The sequence below is a fragment of the Cervus canadensis genome, chromosome 21 (assembly GCF_019320065.1).
Source record: "Cervus canadensis isolate Bull #8, Minnesota chromosome 21, ASM1932006v1, whole genome shotgun sequence".
NCBI lineage: Eukaryota > Metazoa > Chordata > Mammalia > Artiodactyla > Cervidae > Cervus > Cervus canadensis.
Genome location: NC_057406.1, coordinates 5,929,453 through 5,950,493, shown reverse-complemented (window position 1 = coordinate 5,950,493; position 21,041 = coordinate 5,929,453). Strand labels below are relative to the sequence as shown.

Sequence of the window (21,041 nt, the reverse complement as noted above, 5' to 3'; positions counted from 1 at the left end):
ATCACTGACTCAATGGACATGAGTTTGAGTAAACTCCCGGAGTTGGTGATGGACAGGGAGGCTTGGTGTGCTGCAGTCCATGGGGTCACAAAGAATCGGACATGACTGAGCTACTGGACTGAACTGAACGCTATGGTAAATAGGTGCTATTACTATCCTCAATTTACACATGCTGGATCCTTGAGTTGGGAACATCCTCAGGAGAAAGGAAGGGCTACCCCCTCCAGTATTCTGGCCTGGAAAATTCCATGGACAGAGGAACCTGGTAGGTTACAGTCCATGGAGTCTCAAAGAGTTGGACACAACTGAGCAACTTTCACTTTCACTTTTCAGACAAAGTCTCAAAGGTTGAGTGGCAGATGGTTAGTGACAGAAGGAGGACTGGAGATTGGGATTATCTGGTTTCTGGGTGGTGGTGCCAGCCTGGGTTAGAGAGAATCTAATTCTGAACTCACCTGTATCTACACCCCGTTCCTCCCCTGCCAGCCTCTAAGGAGCTCTGGACACACACACACACACACACACACACACACATACCCAGGCACACAGGCTCACTCACTCCACATCACACACACACACACACACACACAGGCACACACAGGCTCACTCACTCCACATCACACACACACACACACACACACACACACACATCCAGGCACACACTCACTCACTCCACATCTCAGACTGAGAAAGATCTAGGTGGACTCACATCATCATCTCCCAAGTGAGCTTGTCCTGAGAAAAGAATCAGATGAGCAAAGACATAGCTCTTAGGACATGTACAGACCCCTTGCTTTTGACACAGAAAAGATGGAAATGAGGTGCATATCCAACTAGAGGTGATTAGTTAATGATGGTAAGTCCATACAATGCTGTGTCCTCAAAGATGTGGAAGAGATTTTCAGGTTAAGACATAAACAGAGGACACGCTGCCCCCAGAAGCCCATCAACCCACAGAAGAGGAGTCTTCTAAAGACATAAACCACAGGACAGAGAGAACAGGAAAGGGGGACCTAGCAACAGAATCTCTTCCAGCTAGGAAGCAGGATGCCCAGTATTACCTGATTTAGCAGACTGCAGACAGCTGAGAGCTGAGAACCAGCCCTTATTCATACAACAGAATTCTCAAATGCTTAGGAACTGGCAGCGCTAGCCACTTGTAGATCTAAGGGTTAAAAAGGCTGAAATAGAACTATTTGAAGGTGTCTTTGAAGACGACAGATCTTTAGATATCTTTCCTCTCTCTAGCTCTCCCTCATTCTGGCAAATTCTTAGCTTTGGTAGGGGCTGGGCAAGCAAGGGACAGGGGTGAATGTGAGGACTGTCCCGAAACAGTTGGTACTGACTGCTGAATGCAGAGACTCTGCCCATGCTCCCCCCATCTGGGCTCCCAGAAATGTGCAGTCAGACCCCTACCCTCCAGGCGAGAGCCGGAGGGCCCTTGGGGACTGGGACCAGTCCAAGAAGAAAATCCTAAAGATACTGACAGGGACGTCCCTGGTGGTCTAGTGGTTAAGAATTTGCCTTCCAATGCAGGAGATGATGGTTGGATCCCTGGTTGCCACAACCTAAGATTCTTCAAGCTGAGCAGAGCTACAGAAATTAAAAAATAACAACAATGCATAGGAATCAGAGACTATGATGAGAAGAGAAAGTAACTGTCTGAAGAAAGCTGCCCTTGAGCCTGCGTGCCACAACAGAAGATCTCACGGGCTGCGGCTGAGGCCCGACACAGCCAAAAATAAATAAACAAATATCTAACAAATAGATGAGGATATTGACAGACCAGGAAGTTACCGAACAGCCACCAAGTTCAAGTCACAGTGAAGCTAATTCAACATATACCATCCATAGACTTATTTTCCTTTTTCTTCTAATCATGAGCAGCCAGCCAAAGATCCCCAAACATCTGAGGAGATCCTCTAACATACAGAAAAGTAAATAAATAAATAAATAAAACAGCAGCAGCGTGGGAATTCCCTGGTGGCCAAGTGGTTAGGACTTGGTGCTTGCACTGCTGTGGTCCATCTTCAGTCCTTGGTGGGGATTGGACCTAAGATTCTGCAACGGCGCAGTGTGGCAAAGAATAAAAAATAACAATAACAAAAATAAATCATAGCAACAATATAAAATAAAAAATAAGAACAGCATGTCCTCTGTTCATGTCTTAACCTGGACATCTCTTCCACATCTCTGATAGGAATCAAAGACTATCTTGAGAGAAGAAAGTAATTGTTTTAAGAAAACTACCCTTGATAACTGAGAGGTAAGTGAAGCCATTGCATCAGTGAAAAAAAAAAAAAAAAAACCAGGAAGTTTTTTCTTTAAAGAACATTCAGAAAACAAACAAACCAAAAAACAGTGCCTTGGAAATAACAAATAAGACAGCAGAATTTAAAAAATCAATAGAGGGAGTTCCCTGGAGGTCCCATGCTTGAGGCTCCATGTTTCCAATGGAGGGGGCACTGGTTTGATCCCTGGTCAGCTAACTAAGATCCCACATGCAAAAAAAAAAAAAAAATTAAGTAAAAAAATTAAAAAATCAATAGAGGTCCAGGAAGAGAAAGTTGAAGAAACTTCACAAAAGTTTTTCCTTTTTTTTTTTTTTTTTTAAAAAGCAAATTATGAGAAGTAGGAGAGGAAAGGAAGTTAGAAGACCAGCCCAGGAAGTCCAGGATTCTGAGTAACAGGTATGCAAGAAAGAGAAGTGAGGTGTAAGGAAGGAAACCAAAACTTTTAATTTCTGAAAAATAAAGGATATGAGCGTCCTGAGAGTTGGCACCACGGATGAAATTAGACCCACATCGAGGAGTTATCAGTGTGGAATTCCAGAACTCTGGGGACAAAAAGCTTAAAACCGCCCAGGAAGAACAAAACAGGTTTTACACAGAAAGGCTCAGAACGCAGAAGGGCTTCAGCTGGCTCATCAGTATGGCCTCATGATGCCGTGGGGCAAGGATCTCTAACTTGGAATTGTCACTCAGTCAAGCATCCTTCAAGTCAGCCATGGGATAGAACGCAAGATCTCCGAAATGATACCTCCTCTGCTGTCTTTCTTAAGGCTGCCTCCTGGAGGTTTCCCTGGTGGTCCAGTGGTTAGGAATCCACCTGCCAATGCAGGGGACACGTGTTTGATCCAAGAAGATTCCCCATGCCATGGAGCAACAAAGCCTGTGCACCCCAACTCCTGAGTCTGTGCTCTAGAGCCCGTGCTCTGAAACAGGAGAAACCCCACAATGAGAAGCCAGAGCACCACAGCTGGAGAGGAGCCCTGGCTCGCCGCGACCAGAGGAAGCCCGTGCAGCGAAGAAGACCCAGCACAGCCAAGAAAAGAAAAAACAAAAGCTGAATATCTGCCGAGCCTGGCCTAGGCGCGCGTCCACCCTTGGCTGTCTCGATCACTGTCTGATGAGCCCTTGTTCTCCCCTCCATGTCCTGCTACCTGGCTCCTTAAAGGACACTGTTCCACCTCACAGAAGGGTCCACCTCACAGAAGTGTCCACAGAAGAGCTCCTGAGAGCTGGACACAGGGGCAGTGAGCTCAAAAGCAAGAAGACAGACCACCCGCGCCTCTGACTGCTTTGTACTGAATGTTCACACCGCCGCCCTGCCGTACACGCTGATAGGGGAGCCGCACCCCGGCCTTGCCCTCCGGCTGCCCCCGAGGACTCTTGTCAATGCTTAGGGAGGCTGAGGCCAGTTTGTGCCCCAGAGAGTTCAATTTCATCTTCCCAGGGGTCTTCCTCTGGCCTGGCCATCATGTCCACTCTCTCCAGCAGGCGAATCAGTATAGGGCTGTTTGATATATGTTTCTGTTTGTTTGAAACAGTTCACAATTAAGAGAAACAATGCAGACAAGTGTTTGATGAAGTAGAAAGAGGTTTTTGATTTATTGTAAGGGGAAGAAAACAAATTTACAGAACCAGTGACTGTACCGCCTGAAGGCATCCATGCAAAGGCACGTGTGCCTATATGCTTAGAGAAAGGCACAGAAAGACTCTCTAAGTGTTGACGGTGGGTGATGGGAGAGCAGGTGACTTTATTTTTTTCCTTTTGTCTATATTTTCCAGTTTCTTTAAATACGAATTACTCATGTAAGAAGGTAAACACACAGATAAAACAAGAGGGAAATAACTCCATCTGAATCACACTTGGAATTGAGAAGCCGAACGACACAGTGGTCAAGAATGCAGGCGCCTAACCGACTGGCAAGCAGGGTGACCCTGTCACCTCTGAGCATTCTCTGGGGTTTGGGAGGGTGTTTTCCACGCCTCCTTCCTGGACTGACTGGGCTTTGCTTGTGTTGGAGCCGTCAGCCTTGGACACGTCGAGTTGCCCAGGATGAGGGGAAATGTGTGCACAGTCATGGAGGTGGGACAGGGTCAGGTAGTCGGGGCCTTGAGCGTCAGGTAAAAGGCTTGGACTGGATCCTAAGGCAGTGGGAGCCACAGAGGATCCTGAGCAGAGTGGAGGGGGGGCATGGAAGGGGCAAGAGAGGAGCTGGGGGCCAGCTAGGGAGGACAGCAGACCAGGCTCAGGTGGGGTCTCTGGGATAGGACAGAGGGAGGCGCAAGTTAACCGGAGGCTTCCCAGCACGGGAGGGGCACCCACATCTCATCTGGCCCCGCGTGTGACTCCCTCGGGCAGCCACTGGCCCTGTGTACTGTAGGGTCTCCTTTATAAAAAAGGAGGGCCCGGGTAGGTTTCTTCTGCTCCCAGCCCCCAGCCTGGCCCTGGTGTGCAGCAGGGGTTTGGGAGTGGACATCTCTGCCTCCTAGGAGGCTCCCCTGTGGGCCTGGAGCCCTGCATGCAGGCGGGGCTGGGCGGGAGGGAAGCTGCGATGCCTCCCCCCACGGGGCTTCCGGGGCAAGCCACCGGGCACCTCCTTGCAGGAAGAGGGCCAGGGCTGGCAGCTCGCTGGGAGGCGTGGCCAGACCCACTTCATTAGAAACAACAGCCGCAAGGCCTGGGCCCTGCTACTTTGAGGGATCCAGGAAAACGTAATTTCTTTTAAAATCAGAAGAAAAAGATGAAGAGAACGTCATCCTTTTTTCATCCCTGTCTTTATATCAACACCGTCAAAGGCAGAAGAGGCCCACGAAGGCAGAAATGCCAGGGCCTAGGAAAGTCAGACCCCAGCCCTGGGGACGCAGGGATGGTTCACCTTGTCCCCCGCTTCCCTGCCTCTAGTGTCCAGCGTGGGCAGTTGTGGTTGGGGCCCTGCCAGGCCAAGTTCGCCAAGGGGGCCAGGACAGGCCTGGGGCTGCAGGAATTGAGCAGCACCAGCAGATGAAGTGGTGAGGTGCTCAAGGTCCAGACCTGGACATGCTGTCTCGTCAGAGTGACCCTGGCAAACTGGAGGCCACCTCTGGGCTGTGATGCTCACTGATGTCCAGCTTCTGTGGTCTCCGGTATTACCACGTGGCATCCTCCTCAGTCCCACCACGCTGGGCCCGTTTTACAGATGAGGGGATGGAGGCAGAGCGAGCCAGCCACAAGGCAGCTAAGCCCAGACTCAGAGTGCACTCTGCCTTCTGTCCTGGGGCAACTGCTAAAGGAACTGGGGTACCCCTCCGGAGATGGGGGTCCAGGGCAGCTGTGGAGGAGGCTGTTTAGGGTTCTGCCATTAGGCACTGCAATTCCCCTCTCTGAGATCGGTGGCCTCTATCGCACCATTTTACAGACGGGAAAAATGAGGCTCAAGAGAAGGGACCTGCCTGCAGCGCCGGCTGGGTCTGCGCGGCGTGGCGGCCACCGCGGGGAGGAGCAGCGGCCGCGAGACTCGCTCGCGCCGGGGGAAGGCGGCGGCCGGAGGCGGGAGCGCCGGGACCCGCGGGGCTGTGGGCGGCACGGCCCGGGCTTCTAGCCAAGCCGGGCGTGGCCGGCCGGGCGGGGCGGGGCCGGCCCCGGGAAGGGCCGTCACCTCCCGCCGCGCACTGCCCTTCCCCGAGCCGAGTCCTCGTCGTCGCTGGTGAGTGGGGACGGGGCGCCAAGGGGGTGGCGGGAAGGGGGTCCCCCGCAGGGAGCGACCCCAGACATCACCCTCCAGCCGGTGCGGGGTCCGAGGGGAAACTGCGGCGGAAGGCCACGGGGTAGCCTCTGACCCGGATCGGCCGGAGGGGCGGCGGGGGCGGCGGGGGCGGCGGGGGCGGCAGGGACCCCAGTCCTGGTCTCCGCGCTCGCGTTTCTGCGCGGCGGGATCCTGGCGAGATGGGGGGCGCGGGAGGGGGACCTTGGGCAACCCCGCCCTGCTGCACCCCACCGGGGCCCAGGCACCCCTGCTTCCCGCCCATTCCCTAGCTGAGCCGCTGAGGCTGGCAGAGGGCGGGAGTGGCAGAGCCGGGTCCTTGAGGATTACAAAATGCCAGGGAGACCTCGTGCTCCTGACCCACTTGAGACACCCCATTTGTACGGGAGGAAACCCAGGCGAAGGGGGAGGTCACTTGCTCAAAGCCAGTGAAGGCCCTGCGGAGCCTTGGAACCGGGTGCCTAGATCCCAGTGTCTGGTGCTCAGGTGCGCAGGTGAACTGCAGCCTGAGCCCCTGGCGTGGGCAGAGACCCTCCGGACTTGCCTGTGAGCTGCCCGCCCCCCTGCAGAGGAGCTGGGAGCCCTGGTGGCAGGGGTGTGGTGTTCCCTGATGACTGGGTTTGCCTCTTGGTGTGTGCCCAGCCAAAAGGCACAACCAAGCCAAAGACAGGGAGAATGAAGGAGTTCTTACTTGCAACAACCAAGGAGAGGATCTTGCAGCTTTCCCAAGGCACTATCTCCTCCTACAGCAAAATGTGTGTGTTAGTCACTCAGTCACGTCCGACTCTTTGCCTGCCAGGCTCCTCTGTCCATGGAATCCTCCAGACAAGAATACTGGAATGAGTAGCCATTCCCTTCTCCAGGAGATCTTCCTGACCCAGGGATCAAACCTGGGTCTCTTGTATGGCGGGCAGCTAAGCATCCATGCGTATTCATAAAGGGGCTTGAGTGGAGGAGAATTCATAGAATTGGGACAAAGCTCAGTAATGTCCAAGCTTCTGTTGGTTGAAATCACAAGGGATCAGCAAAGGTCAACTTCTTGTTCCTTAGGTTCCAGTCGATCTGTTGGCTGGGAGTGGGGATTGCGAGGGTGGGGATGAAATTCTGCAAAACAGCTAAAAAAAAAAAAAAAAAGTGTTTCAGGCTAACTTTCACCACTGAAACAACTGGGAGTCTTCACAACTGACTTATTATCTTTGCTGTTGTTACTTCTTTTGCCTGTTTGTTCTTTCATTCCCTTAAGATTATTACTGGGATCTGTTCAAGGGCAAAGCACCCCAGCCAGGCTTAGATCACGAAACGGCTCAGTCCTAAAATGGTTTCTCTTGTGTCAAGAGAGCCATGCCTGGTTCTTCCTTGGGGATTGTTCTGCCCTGTCAGCTTACAGTGGGGGTTCCAGCTACAGACACAATGCTGAGTGCCAGAGCAGCCTGGCAAAGGCCCCGTGGTCTGGCCTGGGTTGGGAGTCTCTCCGCTGGCCTGATGAAGTATGATGGTCCCTGGTACTGGCCACGTGCTCTGGAGTGGACGGCAGGAGGACCAGGACTCAAGCCTCCCCTGGGTATGTGGGATTGAGGCTGTTCCAAGAGGGTCAAGTCCAGGGAGGAGACTGTGGTCGAGGAGCACGGCCCAGGGTGCCTGGCGCACAGGGCCACGGGCCCCCGTGTCTCTGTGAGGTGTGGGCACCCCACACGGGGCAGCAGCAGGCAGGGCCCGCCCCGGCCCGGTAGCTCTGGGTTGGGAAAGAAGCTAGGGAGGAAGGGAGGGGAGGCGACCAGCCTCTTTGGAGAACAGGGAAACAGGGGCTCAGCACCCCCAGGGGGGGCTCAGTGGGAATCCTAGGCATCCAGGGGAGACTTTGAACAGAGGGGGGCCTGACGCGCTTACCCAGCACATGGCCCAGGGGCTCAGAGCAGGGCAGCCGGGGTTCCGATGCTCTCGTGGTCCGATGGCAGAGCCCAGCCGCCTCCACAGTGCAAGCCCAGAGGCCACTTTCTCTGCCTGCAGAGTGTGTCTGTGTGTGTATGTGTGTACACACACGTGCCTGCCCGCCCGCCCATGACTGAATGGTATCTGGCTGGATCTGGTAGAAACCAGAAGCCACTGACAGTGGATTGCCAGGGAGAGGGGTGGGGGGGCTTGGGGGGCACTTCTGCTGCCTATGCTTTTGACCTTTCCCAATTTCATTTTTGAATCTGCCTCTCATTTGTATTTCCTGTGACTTATTTTTGATTGTGCCGGCAATGTCTTTGTATGCTCTCTGTCTTAAAAAAATTAGTCATTCTCCATAAAGCAGATTCCCTTTAGTCACCCCCAGCCCCCACTGCCCGCATCCCACACGGGCTGGGTTTCTAGCAGGAGGCAGACTCTTTTAGATCTGTGTGGCCTATTACATTGGATATTTTCATAATGAAAAAGATGAACAGAGCTTATTCTGAGGAGGATTAGCTGTGAGTCATTAAAAAAAAAAAAAAAGAGGGGGAGAGCCTTAAAACAAGTCCCTGGGACCATCAGTGGTGGCTTGCAGGAAAGATAAGGCCTGGGAGGGGACAGCCTGGGGGTGGGGAGCACAGAAACGGCAGAACTCTGCTCCGTTTCTGGGCAGCGGTTTCTGTCCCCTGCTTTCTCTGGCCGCAGAGAGCAGAGGGCTCCTCCAGAGCCGGCTCGACCCCCACTTCGCAGACGGGGACGCAGAGCCCAGGAATGAAGCATCACTAGGACTGGAGAGCCCGGGTCTCGCCCCAGGGGGACTGGGAGGACTCAGATCCTGAAACTGCTGCCCGTGGGCCCAGTCGGGGCCTGATGCCTCTCGGGGGATGGGACACTGGCCCTGAGGCTGGAGACAGCGAGGCTGTTGGCCCTGAGAGAATCCTCTTGCGTGCAGGCAGAGGGTGGAGTGGCCGAGGTGGGGTGGGAGGAGCTTGAGGGCTCACCCCACATCCCTGGACCTGGCGGGCTTCTGGGGCAGGCCTTGTCAGGCTGGAGGCAGAGGCTGGCAGAGGGGAGGTGGCCCAGCCCTCATCATGACTGGCCGTATGACCCAGAGCCAGCAGGCTCCCAAATCAGGGCCTGGAGGGGTGGTGTGGGCTTCAGGGTCACCCAGGCCTAGAAGCTTCTGGGACGCCCCGTGCTTTGGTTTTCTCATCTGGAGCGTGGTGTGCACCACGGAGGCCAGAGGCCGAGATGGTGTGGGCCTCAGGGCCCGAGTTGAGAGGCGGCTGGGCCCTCCCCGGTGGCTGCTGTGAAGCTGGGTGGAGCGATGCTGACCCAGTGTGAGCCCAGCCTGGGCCTCCGCCAAGCTCCTCCCCACCCTGCTCGCTCCCAGAGGCCAAGCGCCTTCTCCTGACCCCAGGGCCTGAGTGCTCTGCTTGGCCTTCTTGGTCTCGGATTCAGTGGCCTCAGGCCTCAAGGGTGGGGCCTTTCAGAAGCATTTTCACCCTCTGAGTGTTGCCTGATGGACCGGCTGACATTTTCTCAGCCTTGGGTCTGAAGACCCATGAGGCTGGGTCTTCTCCTGCAGGGACGCATGGCCTCCGACCCTGACCCTCCCATCCCTTGAGCCTCCCCATGACCCCATGAAGCAGGCAGGGCAGGTGGTAGCCATCTGATGTCAGGGGAAACTGAGGCCCAAAGCAGAGCTTTGGCCTGAATTCACCAAGAAAGTTGGGGACGGACCCAAAGTTCGGGCTCTGAGTCACCCTCTGACGGAAGCAGACAAAGGACAGGTGGGTGGCTTTGCCCCTCTGCTTGAGCCCCTTCCTGACCGCTGGTGGTCCCTAACCCTAACACCTGGGCCACCTGATGCGAAGAGCTAACTCATTGGAAGAGAGTCTGGGAAAGATTGAGGGTGGGAGGAGAAGGGGGCGACAGAGGATGAGATGGTTGGATGGCATCACTGACTCAATGGACATGAGTTTGAGCAAGCTCCGGGAGTTGGTGGACAGGGAGGCCTGGCGTGCGGCAGTCCATGGGGTCGCAGAGTCAGACACGACTGAGCGACTGAACAACAACCCCATCACAGAGTGGCTTCCTCTCAGGCCTGCCTGGGCCAGCTGCCCCACCCAGCCCTGCCCAGCCCAGCGTGACTCAGCCTGGTGGGTCCCCTAATCGGATGATTCAAGAGCCTGGCCGTCCCCATGAGGCCCCAGGAAGCTCCCTGTCTGACTGTCTCCACGTGGGCATCTGAGCTATGTGTTTTCTGACCCCAGGGCTGGGCAGACCCATTAATCCCCTTGTTCCAGCGGTGCATAAACACAGCAGCCTGGACAGGTGGGCAGAAGCGTGGGGTTCAAGCCGGGCTCTGTCACTGCGGCCTTGGGAGAGCCAGCACCCCTTCCTAGGCCTCTGCTTGTTCTGCCCAGCAAGGGGCCAGGGTGACGGGCTCTCCAGCCCGGTCAGCTGGCATGCTGGGGATTTCCTGGGCACTGGCTGGGTGCTGTGACTAGGTGAGACCTGCCCACGACACCTTGGGGAGAAGTATGGACACAGGCCACAATGTTCATAAACCTCAAAAACACGCTCGGTGAGAGAAGCCAGACCCCACAGTCCACAAATTGCGTGGTTGCATCTAGGTGCAATGTCCGGAAAAGGCAAATCTATAGACACAGGAAGCAGGCTGGTGGTTGCCAGGGGCTGGGGGCAGGAGGACTGGGGAGTGACCGCTCATGGGTGCTGGGCCTTTGGGGGGTGATGGAGATGTTTTGGAGCTTAATATAGATGGTTGCACAACATTGGGAATGTATGAATTTGCCCCCAAACTGTGCACTTTAAAATGGTTTCTTGTGTGTGTATGCCTTTCATTTAAATGAATCACAAGCAACAGGAAATAAAAACCAAATGGTCAGGAGCCTCTGAGAGGCCTTGGTGGCAGGTGGGGCGTCTGGGGCCAGGGGTGGAGGTTAGGGACTGATGCTGTGATGAATATAGGGAGAAACAAGGAGGTGATGAAAATTTGTGTCCAAAGCAGGATACTCTTTTTAAAAATGTTTATTTTGGACTAATTTTAGACTTACGACAAAGTACAGAGGTAGTACAAAGTTGCCACACACCCTTCACCCAGCTTCCCTTCCTGGACCAGGAAATTCACACCCTGTTGGTAACCCTGCTAACACGATCCGATCCGTTGGCCCAGGACACCGTCTGCCCGGGATCCCACCTTCTGTTTAGCTGTTATTTGTCCTTAGTCGGTGATGCATCCTTCTGTCTTTCCTTGCCTTCCGTGACCTGTCCCTTTTCAAGAGTGCTGGAGGGCAGGGCAGGTGTGTGGTCAGATGTTCCTCCAGTCGGGACTGTGACAGTCTCTCGTGACTGGACCCGAGTTTGCACTTGTGGCAAGAACACCACAGGGAGCGCGTCCACCTCGCTGAACTGGGACGCGTGTCTTATGCCGGTGGCATTAACCTTGGTCACCTGTAACAGGGACACTCCTGGCGGGGGAGTCATTCATTTGGGACAAACTGGGCATAAATTGGGACTGTCCTGGGGGAAGGTGTGTACGGTCATCCCGAGGAGGCCTGAGCTCTGGCCCGGCTCAGGGTCTGACCCCCGGCCCGCCCCTGGGCCTCTGGGCCTCGGTGTGCCTGTCTGTGTGTGAGAGTCAGTGCGGGGTGGAGCCCTCCCACCTGCCCAGCCCACGTCACGGTCCAGGGGAGCCCTCGGGCCCTGAACGCAGCTCGTTATGGTTGCCCAAGGGCTGCCACTTGACTGTGGTTTCAACACGTCTGTTAAACAGGCTGAGCAGGGTTGTGCCGGCTGGTGTAGACGAGAGAGCAGCTAAGGTGGCCTGGGCTCTGCTGAAGTGACACCGTGGTGGCCGGGTCCCCGGGCTCCACGTCCCCCTGGCATTGGGCCAGAGCTCTCCTAGACCCGGCAGAGGTGGGCCTTGTCCTGTAGTGAGATCAGATCCTCACCCCCGCCCCAGGAACAGTTCCATGCCCCTGGAAACCGGAGGGGTGGGCGGGAGGGGGTGAGGGAGAAACACAGGCTGGTTTACGTATCAGGAGCCAGCCCTGGGCAGTGTTTATCCTCACCGTTCACCTGTGCAGCGATCGTGGGGGGTGGGGGGTGGGGCTCACTGGCCCCATTCCACAGGTGAGAAAACTGAGGCCCGGGGAGGGAGCACTCACTCACTGGATGGCAGAGCCGGAATCTGCTAGATGCCTAACACCCTCCGACTGTTCCTTTTACTTTTTTCTAATATTTCTTTATTTATTTGGCTGCACTGGGTCTCAGTCGCGGCATGTGGGATCTTAAGCTGTGGCATGCGGCTTACTGTTTAAAAGTGTGCTCATTATAGACATTTTGGAAAACAGTAACAGAGCATCTTAAGTCCTGCTGGCGAGCGGGGGCTTTAGTCTCCCGAGCTACCTGCTTGTGGAGGTGCCCTGGGCAGCTGCCCCCGCCCTCAGCACCTCGGGTCCGTGGGCAGGGCGGGTAAGATGGTGTGGGCCCCTCGCAGGGTCAGAAAGGACGGTGCTCGGGCCGGGCTCACAGCGGTTCCCAGGAGGTGTTCGCTTTAGGGGGATGACGGCTGCTAACGTCTTCACGTGCTTGTTACATTAAAAAAAACTTTGTTGGCCACACCCTGCAGCAAGTCGAACTCACACCCCTTGCATTGGAAGGTAGAGTCTTAACCACTGGACCTCCAGGGAGGTCCGTCTTTAAAATGCGCATCCATGTTATCTATTTTTTGCTAAAATCGGGATCATTCTGTCGTCTATTTTACATTCTGCTTTCTGCACTGACTATTGAGGACAGTTGTCACGTTATTAAAGAGTCCGCCAAGCTGGACTTGGGGGTTGACCCGTCCCTTGCAGTCCCCGGTGCTGGGCACTGAGCTTGCTTCTGCATCTCGGGCGCTTCGCGGTGCTCCAGGCCAGCAGCTGCCCTTCTGCCCCCGTCAGCCTTCTTCCTTCACCCGGCGGCTTGAGGGCTCCCCGCTGCCTGCGGGTGGGCACAGCCTGGTCTCTGCACCTGCCTGCCCCTCCTGCCGGGTGCCTTCCGGCCCCTCTCCCCTCCCATGTCCTGGGACAAAGTGCTGTCTGTCCTTCGTGCACCCTCTTCTCTCTGACCCCGGGTTGGGGTGCCTGCTCTGAGGTCTGGGCCCCTTCTCCTCTACCCACCGTGGTGCCCAGCCCCCACCCAGCAAGTGTGCTGAACCGAGTCCTGCTCCGGGGCTGCTTATCTCCTACACACACACCGGGCCCTCCAACTGGAGTCAGGGTGTGTGAGCGGGAGCTCGGGCCCTTCATTTTGTGATGAGGAAACTGAGGCCCCGTCAGGGGTGCTGATAGGTTTGGGGGTCCCATGGCACACCCAGGCAGCACTGGCCCCCAGCGTGCAGCCGGCTGGACTCTCGGCCCCAGTGAGCTCAGCTCTCTGGCGCCCGGTAGGTCCTCAGCGCAGACCTGGGGGCTGCTGGGCAACGGGGAGTGGAGAGACCCGAAGACTGAGTCCCCTCGGCCCCTGCCTGGGGGGCTCCAGCCCCGGGGATGGTGTCGGCAGCACTCCTGCCCTGAGCCCTGCCAGCCTCTCAGGGCTGCTGAGGGGCCTTCACCAGCCTTAAACTCTGTCCCTTTTCACCCACAACCTTAAGGTTTTCGACCTGGGCAGAGCCTGGCCCCAGAGTGCTGTGTGACCCCAGGCAGGCTGCTTTCCCTCTCTGAACACAGGGAAGGGGAGGCGATTTCAGGGCAGACCTGTGGGCTGATGGTGAAACACCTATACACAGAGATACCCCCACTGGGCTGGACCTAGGTCGGGATGTTGATGTAGCGTCATTTGTCGGAGGTCACTGGGTTGGGAAGATCCCCTGGAGAAGGGAAAGGCTGCCCACTCCAGTATTCTGGCCTGGAGAACTCCATGGACTGTATAGTCCGTGGAGTGGCAGAGAGAAGTCGGATACTACTGAGTGACTTTGACTTTTCACAGCACGTTGGTGGGGAGTGGGGACTCGAGTGAAGCTGTGTGATACAAGTTGTCGCGTGAATGAGTGACTGAATGGGAAGTCCCGGAGCTCTGCGTGCAGGGGTGGACTGACGCAGCCTCGTAGAGCCTGGGCCAGCACTCGGCCTGGGCAGGAAGGGCTGGGTGGCCTTCTTGGTGGAGGCTACCCAAACGGCCTTGAATCAGGTGGCAGAGAGGAGGGGTCATTTACCAGGAGACCAAAGGTCAAGGGTGAGGATGCGAGAGCAGAGGAGCCTGGCAGCTGGAGCAGGGGCCGGCGTGGAGCCGGCAGTGGGCAGGGGTGCCTGGGGGCGCCTGCCCATCAGGGCAGTCTCGTGGGTGCGGCCTGAGTTTGGGTGGAAGTGTGCTCCCGGGAGCTCTGGGGCTGGGGCGCCGCGGGCTGTAGGGTGAACTCAGCACCCACCACCCCCCAGCCTTGCACGTCTTTTCTGCACCTCCTGCTTGTTCCATCAATTGCTTGGTCAGTCCATGAGGGACGAGGGGCCGGTAACAGACCCATTGCAGATCTGCTCACAGTAGGTCCTTAGGAAACGTCAGGGGAGGCCCCACCCCCACCCGGCAGCCTCCCCATCTCTCACCCCAGCCCTGTCTTCTCTTTCAGAACTTTCCGGAACAGCAGCTGCAGCCGCAATGGCCCCGCCCTGGGTGCCCGCCGTGGGCTTCACGCTGGTGCCCAGTCTGGGGGGCTTCCTGGGTGCCCAGTACATCCGCGGAGAGGGTTTCCGCTGGTACGCCAGCCTGCAGAAGCCCCCGTGGCACCCGCCCCGCTGGATCCTGGCCCCTATCTGGGGCTCGCTCTACTCGGCCATGGGGTAGGTGGGCGCAGGCGCTGGCGTGGCCCCTGGGTCTGTCCACCTGCCGGGCAGGCGGGGCAGGGGGGGCCCAGGCCCGAGGCCTGAGCGTCTCCTCCGGAGGTGAACTCTCCAGGTGCCCATTGGGAAGCGGGCACCATTTCCCAGCCCCGTTTGGCAAGTGAAAGTGGAGAAAGCTGTGAGGCCTGTTGGTTGCACAACCGAACGCTTTCCTCTGAGGCCTCCTGGAAGGGGCGGCGACCCCTCACTGGCACTCTGGCTGCTTCCACAACTTCAGGGAGAGGCCGGCCCCGGGTGTAGAGTTCAGACGTGGGCAGGCGGATGCTTCCAAGATCAATAGCAGTGACTGCAGCAGCAGTTTGTTGGGCATCCGCCTGGGGTCAGGCTTTGCCTTTGTTAGGATTCACGACCCCTCGTTTGACGAGAGACCTCCCAAGGACACAGGGCTATGGAGTAGGGACCCCACAGGCCTTCCTGGACGTGACCCTCGAGGTGCCAAGGGAAAAGCAGGCCTGGGTGGGGGAGGGCGCACCCTGCTGGCTGCAGTGGGATTTGCACCCAGGAGACTGGTCAGCTTCCCACCGTCCTCTGCAATGTTCCGAACCCATATGCACGTTCTGTGCCAGCCCAGTGGGACTGCAGGGGGCAGAGAGCAGAGACCGGGCTGATGCCCCAGGCTCCTGATGGGACTAAGACGGTCCTCGAGGCCTGAGTGTCAGCCGGGCCGCACCCTCTTCCAGCCCCGGGCCCTGCCCCATTGGCCTGTGGTTCTTCCCGCATCCCGCTTTCTCCTCACTGTCCTGGTCCAGAGGCGCCGCTGTTGCTGCCTCCACTTGCTCCAGCCTCCGGGCCTCCCCTCCCCATCGAGATTCCGATAGAGTGTCAGTCTGGCATCACCTCTCTTTTTGCGGAACTCGGCAAACCTCTGAGTAGAGAGCTCAGCCTCTGGCCTCAGACTAGCTGGATTCAAAAGCAGACTCACCTCCCGACAGCCTGCCAAGAACTCTGAGCACTTCTCCCCTCTGTGCCTCAGTTTCCACACCTGTGAGATGGGGGTGACAGTCCTGCCCACCTCATGGTGGATGAGTGAGCTAATGCTTGCAGAGAGGTGCCTGCATGTGTAAATGTGGAAGTGAAGTGAAGTGAACGTTGCTCAGTTGTGTCCGACTCTTTGCGACCCCGTGGACTATGTAGTGCATGGAATTCTCCAGGCCAGAAGACTGGAGTGGGTAGCCTTTCCCTTCTCCAGGGCATCGTCTCAACCCAGGAATCAAACCTAGGTCTCCCGCATTGTGGGCAGATTCTTTACCAGCTGAACCACAAGGGAAGTCCAAGAATACTGGAGTGGGTAGCCTATCCCTTCTTCAGTGGATCTTCCCGACCCAGGAATCGAACCAGGGTCTCCTGCATTGCAGGCGGATTCTTGACCAACTGAGCTATGAGGGGGGGCAGTAGCTATTGTTATCAGTGGTGGTATCACTGCCCTTGTGGTCCTAGGAGCCCCCCGGGACCAGGTTCTCTTCTGCTTTACCTCCCCAGGGCCCCCCTCAGACCTTGAGGTACTGTCGACAGTAACACAGGCTGACTCAGGTCTCATGTATGTCCCTGAAAGTGTTAGTCACTCAGTCGTGTCTGACTCTTTGCGACCCTGCCAGGCTCCTCTGTCCATGGGAGTTCTCCAGGCAAGAATACTGGAATGGATAGCCGTTCCCTTCTCCAGGGGATGTTCCCGGCCCAGGGGTTGAACCTGGGTGTCCTTCATTGCAGGCAGATTCTTTACTGTCTGAGTTAGCAGAGAAGCCCGTATATGGGCCTGTGAAGTCACTCAGTCATGTCCAACTCTTTGTGACCCCACAGACTGTAGCCTACCAGGTTCCTCCATCCATGGGATTTTCCAGGCAAGAATACTGGAGTGGGTTGCCATTTCCTCCTCCAAGAGAACTTCGCAACCCAGGGATTGAACCCGGGTCTCCCACATTGTAGGCAGACGCTTTACCGTCTGAGCCACCAGGGAAGCTCTATGGGCCTAAACCTTTACATATGTTTGTGGCCTAACCCTGGCAAACTCATCCTATCTCCTAAGGCCCAGCCCCAAATCCCCTAAGGCACGCTCACTGGCATGCCTTCTGTACACGCTTCACTCTTGACAACACTGATGATGATGATGGCAGTTATTTATTGAGTGTCCTACTCAATTACTTATTGAGTACCCGTCCTAAGGGCAGCCAGGTACTGCCCTTAGCACCGCCAACATATTAACTAGAATGTCTGCAGCGACCCCATGAGCAACAAAGGCCCAGAGAGGTTAAGCAAGTTCCTTGAGGTCACACAGCAGTCAGTGGCAGGGCATGCCTGAGTCATCACTCTGTGGTCTCAGAGGTGAGTGTGGCTTCCTGCCTTCCAGGGAGGCCCCTGGCCTCTTCCCTGTTGGTGCCCTGACTGGTAGCCTCTGTTTCAGGTATGGCTCCTACATGATCTGGAAAGAGCTGGGGGGCTTCTCGAAGGAGGCGGTGGTTCCCCTGGGCCTCTACGCTGGGCAGCTGGCTCTGAACTGGGCATGGCCTCCCCTCTTCTTCGGCGCTCGACAAATGGGCTGGGTAAGTGTGGCCTTGGCTTGTCTCCCTGGTCCCTGGAGATGGCCCCTCTGTGGGGGGACATGGGGTACCATATCCCAGTCCCCCAGGCCCAGGATCTAAAGGTGGGGGGCAGGGGAGGCACATGGCTCCTGGTCCATTCAGAAGTTCTTAGTGGAGGGTACTTCCCTGGTGGTCCAGTGGCAAGACTCTGCGCTCCCAATGCAGGGGGCCCCGGGTTCGATCCCTGGTCAGGGAACCTGATCCCGCATGCTGCAACTAAGCCAAATGCAGCCAAATAAATATAAATATTTTAGGACTTCCCTGGCAGTGCAGTGGTTAGGACATCACACTTCCAGTGCAGGGGGTTTGAGTTTGATCCCTGGTTGGCGAACTAAGACCCCACATGCCACTGGGTGTGGCCAAAAAGAGAAAACACAGAAGCTCTTAGGGGACCAGTGCCCCTCAGCTGCTTCTCCTCCATGAAGGAAGCCTTGTGGGGCTCTGATTGAAGCTCCGTGGATTTAGGGGCCTTGGGTGCAGGAAAGCCCACCTTACGGCTGATGCTGTGCACCCCTCCATGTGGCAGTCGGGCAAGGGTGACGGTTCCCATTTTACAGATGAAGAAGCTGAGGCAGAGGATGGCGCGGGGCCTGGCCAGGTCACTGAGAGGCGGCTGGAGAGTCCCCTCCGCCGCTGTGGTTAGCGGGCAGCTGGGACACACCGGCCCGTGGCTCGTGGCGCCTCAGGTCTCCCTGTCCTCGTCTCTGCAGGCCTTTGTGGATCTCCTGCTGACCGGTGGCATGGCAGCAGCCACAGCCATGGCCTGGCGCCAGGTGAGCCCGCCGGCCGCCTGCCTGCTGTACCCCTACCTGGCCTGGCTGGCCTTCGCGGCTGCGCTCAACTACCGCGTGTGGCAGGACAACCAGGGCCGCAGGAGCGGCCGGCGGCTCTCGGAATGAGGACGCCTCGCCCTCCGAGGACTGCAGCCGCTGCGGGTCAGGCACTGCCGGGCTCCCACAGCCACAGGCCGCCTGTCTGCTCTCAGCCCAGGGGGTGACCGGCTGAGCTCTCAGAGGTGTTCCGGGCTGAGCCCCCACCCCAGAAACAGCGTCCTGCGCCTTCAGCCCTGCTCGAGGCTCGCTTTCGGAACGTGGAATTTTATAAACCAAATAAAGTGTTTCAACTTCTTGGCCGTGGCCTGGTTGCCTGGGTGGGAGCCCTGGCTGTGGGGAGGGCGAGGGGCTCGCCCTCCGGCTGTGTCTGGGCTGGGTCATCCACAGGGTGCAGACTCACACCTCTCAGGACCCTTGCAGGAGAGGAGGTGGCCTGCCCAGGGTGGAGCGGCAGACACGGGCAGAGAACGGGTGCAGCCTCCGCCCCCAGCCTGGGGAGGGGGTCCTGTCCACCCTCTCCACATCCAGGAAGCCCAGCCCAGGCACCTGAAGGGCCCAGGCCCTCAGTCGGCCCGGTCCACCGCCGGGCTCTGCTCAGGCCCCAAGCATGGCCCTCCGCTGGCCTCAGCCGGGATGTGTGCCAGGCCTCATACCAAGCTCACCCCACCAGGGACAAACACCCCATCAGGGAGGGGATGTCAGAGGCGGTATGCAGAGAGCAGCCCCTCCCTGGCTTGGCTCACCCAGACATGGGAGGTGTCATCCTGACCCTGAATCTGGTGACCCATGACCTCTCCTGACACCTGTCCGGAGTGAGGCTGGCAGAGCCTTGGACACAGGCTCCTGCTAGAACCCCTACCTCCAGGCCAGGTTCTAACTGGGAGTGAGCAGGAGTGATCACTACCCCGTGAGGCATCTGATGAACAACCTGGTGTGAGCACTCGACCTGAGGGGCACAGGAAGGCCCCTGGCCTACGTTTCGGGGTCTCTGCCTTCATATTTTAACCTTCAAAACCCACTGGGGGCGCCCCTGTGCTGGCCGACAGCACCCAGGACCATCCCCTGCTGCCCTGTGGGAGCCTCAGGGTCTCCCATCATCCTCACCGCCAGGATGTGGGGACAGGCAGGGGGGAATTCCATCCCCCAAACCCCCAGGTTTAAGTGCTGGAGCCAGGATTCAGGGCTCACATGAGGACCCAGGTTCCCAGGTGTCGGTCACACACAGAGACGGGCCTCAGCTCCAGAGTGGTCCCTCCCAGGTCTGCTCTGAAACGGAACCAGTGCTGGGACCGTAAAGCTGAGTGCTGAAGAATCCTGGTGCTGGAGAAGGCTTCTGAAAGCCCCTTGGACTGCAAGAAGATCAAACCAGTCAATCCTAAAGGAAAGCAGTCCTGAATATTCACTGGAACGACCGATGTTGAAGCTGAAGCTCCAATACTTTGGCCACCTGATGCAAAGAGCCAACTCACTAGAAAAGGTTCTGATGCTGGGAAAGATTGAAGGCAGAAGGGGACAACAGAGGATGAGATGGTTAGATAGCATCAGCGACTCAATGGATATGAATTTGAGCAAATTCTGGGGGATAACGAAGGACAGGGGAGCCTGGTGTGCTGGAGTCCATGTTGGACATGACTTAGCAACTGAACCACCAGGAAATCAAGCTTTGGGTCAGGAACTGCTACAGCCTGAATATTTACTCTCTCCAATTCATGTTGAACTCCTAACCCCCAGCGAGAGGTTGGTTGGTGGGGCCTTTGGGAGGTGACTACGTCATGAGGGTGGGGCCCCCACAAATGGGATTAGTGCCCTTTTGAGAGACCCCAGAAACCTCCCTCCTCCCTTCCATCACGAGGACACAATGAGAAGATAGCGGACCGAATCAGGAAGAGGGTCCCACCTCAGACATCATTATCTGCTGTCCCCTTGACCTTAGGCCACCCCAACCTCCAGAACAGATTTCAGTTGTTTAAAGCACCCAAACCCAAACTGACTGACAAGGACTTGGAGACCTAAACATCACCTCATTACTTCTGTTTTTCAAAGCATGTTTGTGCATGCTCAATCATGTCCGACTCGTGACCCCATGGACCGTAGCCCGCCAGGGTTCTGTGTCCATGGGATTTCCCAGGCAAGAATAGTGGAGCGGGTTGCCCGCTCCTCCTCCAGGGGATCTTCCTGACCCAGGGATCGAACCTGTGTCTCTGGTGCCTCCGGCATTGGCAGGCAACTCTTCACCATTGTGCCACCTGGGAAGCCCCTTCACAAAGCCCTCATCTTGGTACTTTGGTTTTCTTCGACAACCAGCGGGAAACAACTGACACATCAGGCAGGCCTGTGGTTCCAGGGCCCCAAGGAGAAAAGGGAGGCAGGGGTACAGAAGGCGGACTTTATTGTAGCACAAACCGTCAGGAGGGGACAGGACACAGCAGCTCTCTGCGGGGAAAACCAGAGTTGAGGCATCCTGCCCTCTAACCTCCGCTCGGCTGGAGGGAGGGGTGCTTCCCCAGGACACAGGCTGAACTTGTGGGTAACAGACAGGATGGGCAGACACACCCCTCTGGCGGACACAGAGGTGAGAGGCACAGTCAAGTCCAGTTTTGCTACAAAGATCACTCTTGGCTCCAGAGTGAAACAAGCCACACACACACACACCACACACACACACACACACACACACACACACGAAAGCTCTGCAGGTAGCTCTCCACACACACCACACACACACACACACACACGAAAGCTCTGCAGGCAGCTCTCCTCCAGACAG

At 56.8% G+C, this 21,041-nt stretch overlaps 1 protein-coding gene across 2 annotated transcripts; it reads left to right on the top strand.

The window, feature by feature from the left end:
• Positions 1-5,833: 5,833 nt before the first annotated feature.
• TSPO (translocator protein) lies at positions 5,834-18,571 on the top strand. Of its 2 annotated transcripts, none has more exons than XM_043440202.1 (4): positions 5,834-5,971; positions 14,595-14,805; positions 17,264-17,402; positions 18,152-18,571. In XM_043440202.1, the coding sequence occupies exons 2-4, from the start codon at positions 14,624-14,626 to the stop codon at positions 18,338-18,340; spliced, it is 510 nt and encodes a 169-aa protein (XP_043296137.1). In that variant the 5' UTR covers positions 5,834-5,971; positions 14,595-14,623; the 3' UTR covers positions 18,341-18,571. The 2 variants fall into 2 exon arrangements, with proteins under 2 accessions (XP_043296137.1, XP_043296136.1); XM_043440201.1 differs by lacking the exon at positions 5,834-5,971 and adding an exon at positions 7,437-7,589.
• Positions 18,572-21,041: the final 2,470 nt, after the last annotated feature.

Bases quoted from the DNA above. Each gene is read 5' to 3' on its own strand.
- TSPO (XM_043440201.1), top strand. From the start codon at position 7,439: ATGCTGAGTGCCAGAGCAGCCTGGCAAAGGCCCCGTGGTCTGGCCTGG. The intron at 14,806-17,263 runs GTAGGTGGGCGC...CCTCTGTTTCAG, and splicing joins TCGCTCTACTCGGCCATGGG to GTATGGCTCCTACATGATCT. The intron at 17,403-18,151 runs GTAAGTGTGGCC...TCGTCTCTGCAG, and splicing joins GCGCTCGACAAATGGGCTGG to GCCTTTGTGGATCTCCTGCT.